The sequence below is a fragment of the Plectropomus leopardus genome, unplaced genomic scaffold, assembly GCF_008729295.1.
Source record: "Plectropomus leopardus isolate mb unplaced genomic scaffold, YSFRI_Pleo_2.0 unplaced_scaffold1677, whole genome shotgun sequence".
NCBI lineage: Eukaryota > Metazoa > Chordata > Actinopteri > Perciformes > Serranidae > Plectropomus > Plectropomus leopardus.
The window spans coordinates 863-3013 of record NW_024618021.1 but is presented as its reverse complement, the minus strand read 5'-3'; the positions used below and the strand labels follow the sequence as shown (position 1 = coordinate 3013).

The following is a 2151-nucleotide window of genomic DNA, read 5'->3' as shown; positions in this document are numbered from 1 at the left end:
TGACATTGCGGGGAATCTCCTCCACACCTTCAGCAGAACCGTTGGAGCTGACTGGATACAGGATGACTGGAGCGTTGTCGTTCTGATCCAGAATGAACACGTTCACTGTGACGTTGTTGCTTAGTGACGGAGTTCCAGAATCTGTGGCGACAACTTGGAACTGGAAAGTTTTCAGAGTTTCAAAGTCGAAACTTTTTAGTGCGGAAATGTGTCCATTATCAGAATTTACATTCAGGAAAGATGTAACATCATTCTGTCTGGCAATATGATAAGATATCGCTGCATTTTCATTCACATCTTTGTCCGTTGCGCTTACAGAGAATACCGACGCTCCGGCAACGTTATTTTCTGACAAGTAAAACTGCAATGGATTTTGAGAGAATTGTGGTCCGTTATCGTTTACATCTGATATCTGAATTTTTAGTGTTTTGAAAGTAGATAAGGGAGGTTCACCACAGTCGGTGGCTTTTATTGTTATTACATAATGTGACACCTCCTCTCGATCCAAAAATCCCTTCGTGACAACTGAAAATGTGTTCTCCTTATAAGAAGGTTTTAACTCAAAGGGAACTTCCTCGCTTATGTGTGAAATAACTTTCCCATTAATACCAGAGTCTTTATCCGTTACACTAATAAGTGCAATAACTGTGCCAAGCTTTGAATCTTCAGACACTTTATTTGACAGGGATGTGACTTCTATTTCTGGTGGATTATCATTGACGTCTTTTATCTTTATTATGACTCTACACCTGCTTGTTAATGGAGGTGTTCCTTTATCGGATGCCTCAACATCTAGTTTATGAATGTCTGATTCCTCAAAATCCACGACTCCTTTCAATTTAATTTGTCCACTTATACTATCCAAATCAAAAATCTCATAAACTTTACGTGGTAGTGTTTTGCTAAGGCTGTACTCTATTTCTCCATTATTCCCTTCATCCGGATCTACTGCATTTACTCTTGTAACAGTCCTACCAAGTGGAACGTTTTCATATATTTCTATGTGGTAAGTATCTTGACTAAACAACGGGCGATTATCATTGATGTCAAGGACAACAACTGAAACATTTAGTGTCCCTGATCTTTGAGGTTTACCTCCATCCACTGCTGTAACAAATAGCAAATGTGTATTCTGTTTTTCCCTGTCCAAGGGCTTCTTCAGCACTAGATATGGTATCTTATCATCGTCGCTTTGATTACTTTCTATTTCAAAGTGATCATTTGACGTTATTGTGTATGTACGAATAGAGTTCATTCCCGCATCTGGATCACGGGCCGTGTGAAGTTCTAATCGCGTTCCCGGAGATGCGTGTTCTGCTATTTGAAATTGTTGTTCTTTTTCAGGAAAACTGGGGGAGTGGTCGTTTACATCAGTAATTTCGACAACTACATAGTGTACCTCTAATGGGTCCTCAACAAGGATTTTCAGTTCAATTAAGCATGCACCGCTCCCCTGACACAGCTCCTCTCTGTCGATTTTCTTACGGATTTGTAAAGCACCGTTGTCCGGATTTAGCTCAAAATAAGCATCTTTAGATCCGGAAACAACACGAAATCGTCGATCGATCAAAGACGTTTTTTCCAGACCAAGATCCTTGGCAACGTTTCCAACAATCGTACCTTCTTTCATCTCCTCTGGAACAGAGTACCTCAGTTCAGCCAATGCCTGCTTTCCGAAAATCATCAGTAAGGAGAAATGAATAACAAACCAACAGCAGTCACTTGAACGACGTCGTCTTTCAGTCCCCATCATTATCCAACAACACATGTCCACATACGAGAGCCTGTTTCTGCTGCGAATCAAGTGTCTATATCCGACCCGTTTATTATCGCATGTTTAGAATAAATGCAAAACCGTCTCATCCACCACGCATCCGTATATGAAATGCATCCTCTGCTGCGAGGTACCAAACAAAAGCTTGGGGGAGGAACTGCGTAATTTATGGCCGTATTGGTATAACAGTGACACCAAGAGGGCAACGACTAGGATGAGTTAAAGTTGTTAAAATGTTACATGATATTAATTGGTCAGAAAGATAAAATCACACCAAAAGCGTAGACATGCAGGTTGTGAAAACACACACACACACACACACACACACACACACACACACACACACACACACACACACACACACACACACACACACA

The 2151-nt window shown here is 40.9% G+C and overlaps 1 protein-coding gene across 1 annotated transcript; it reads right to left on the bottom strand.

Annotated features, from left to right (window-relative positions):
• Positions 1-7: 7 nt before the first annotated feature.
• On the bottom strand, positions 8-1768 carry LOC121964696 (protocadherin gamma-A3-like; the record flags this gene model as incomplete). Its single annotated transcript, XM_042514894.1, has 1 exon — positions 8-1768. A coding segment is annotated over exon 1 (1761 nt), but the record flags the coding sequence as incomplete, so codon positions are not given.
• Positions 1769-2151: the final 383 nt, after the last annotated feature.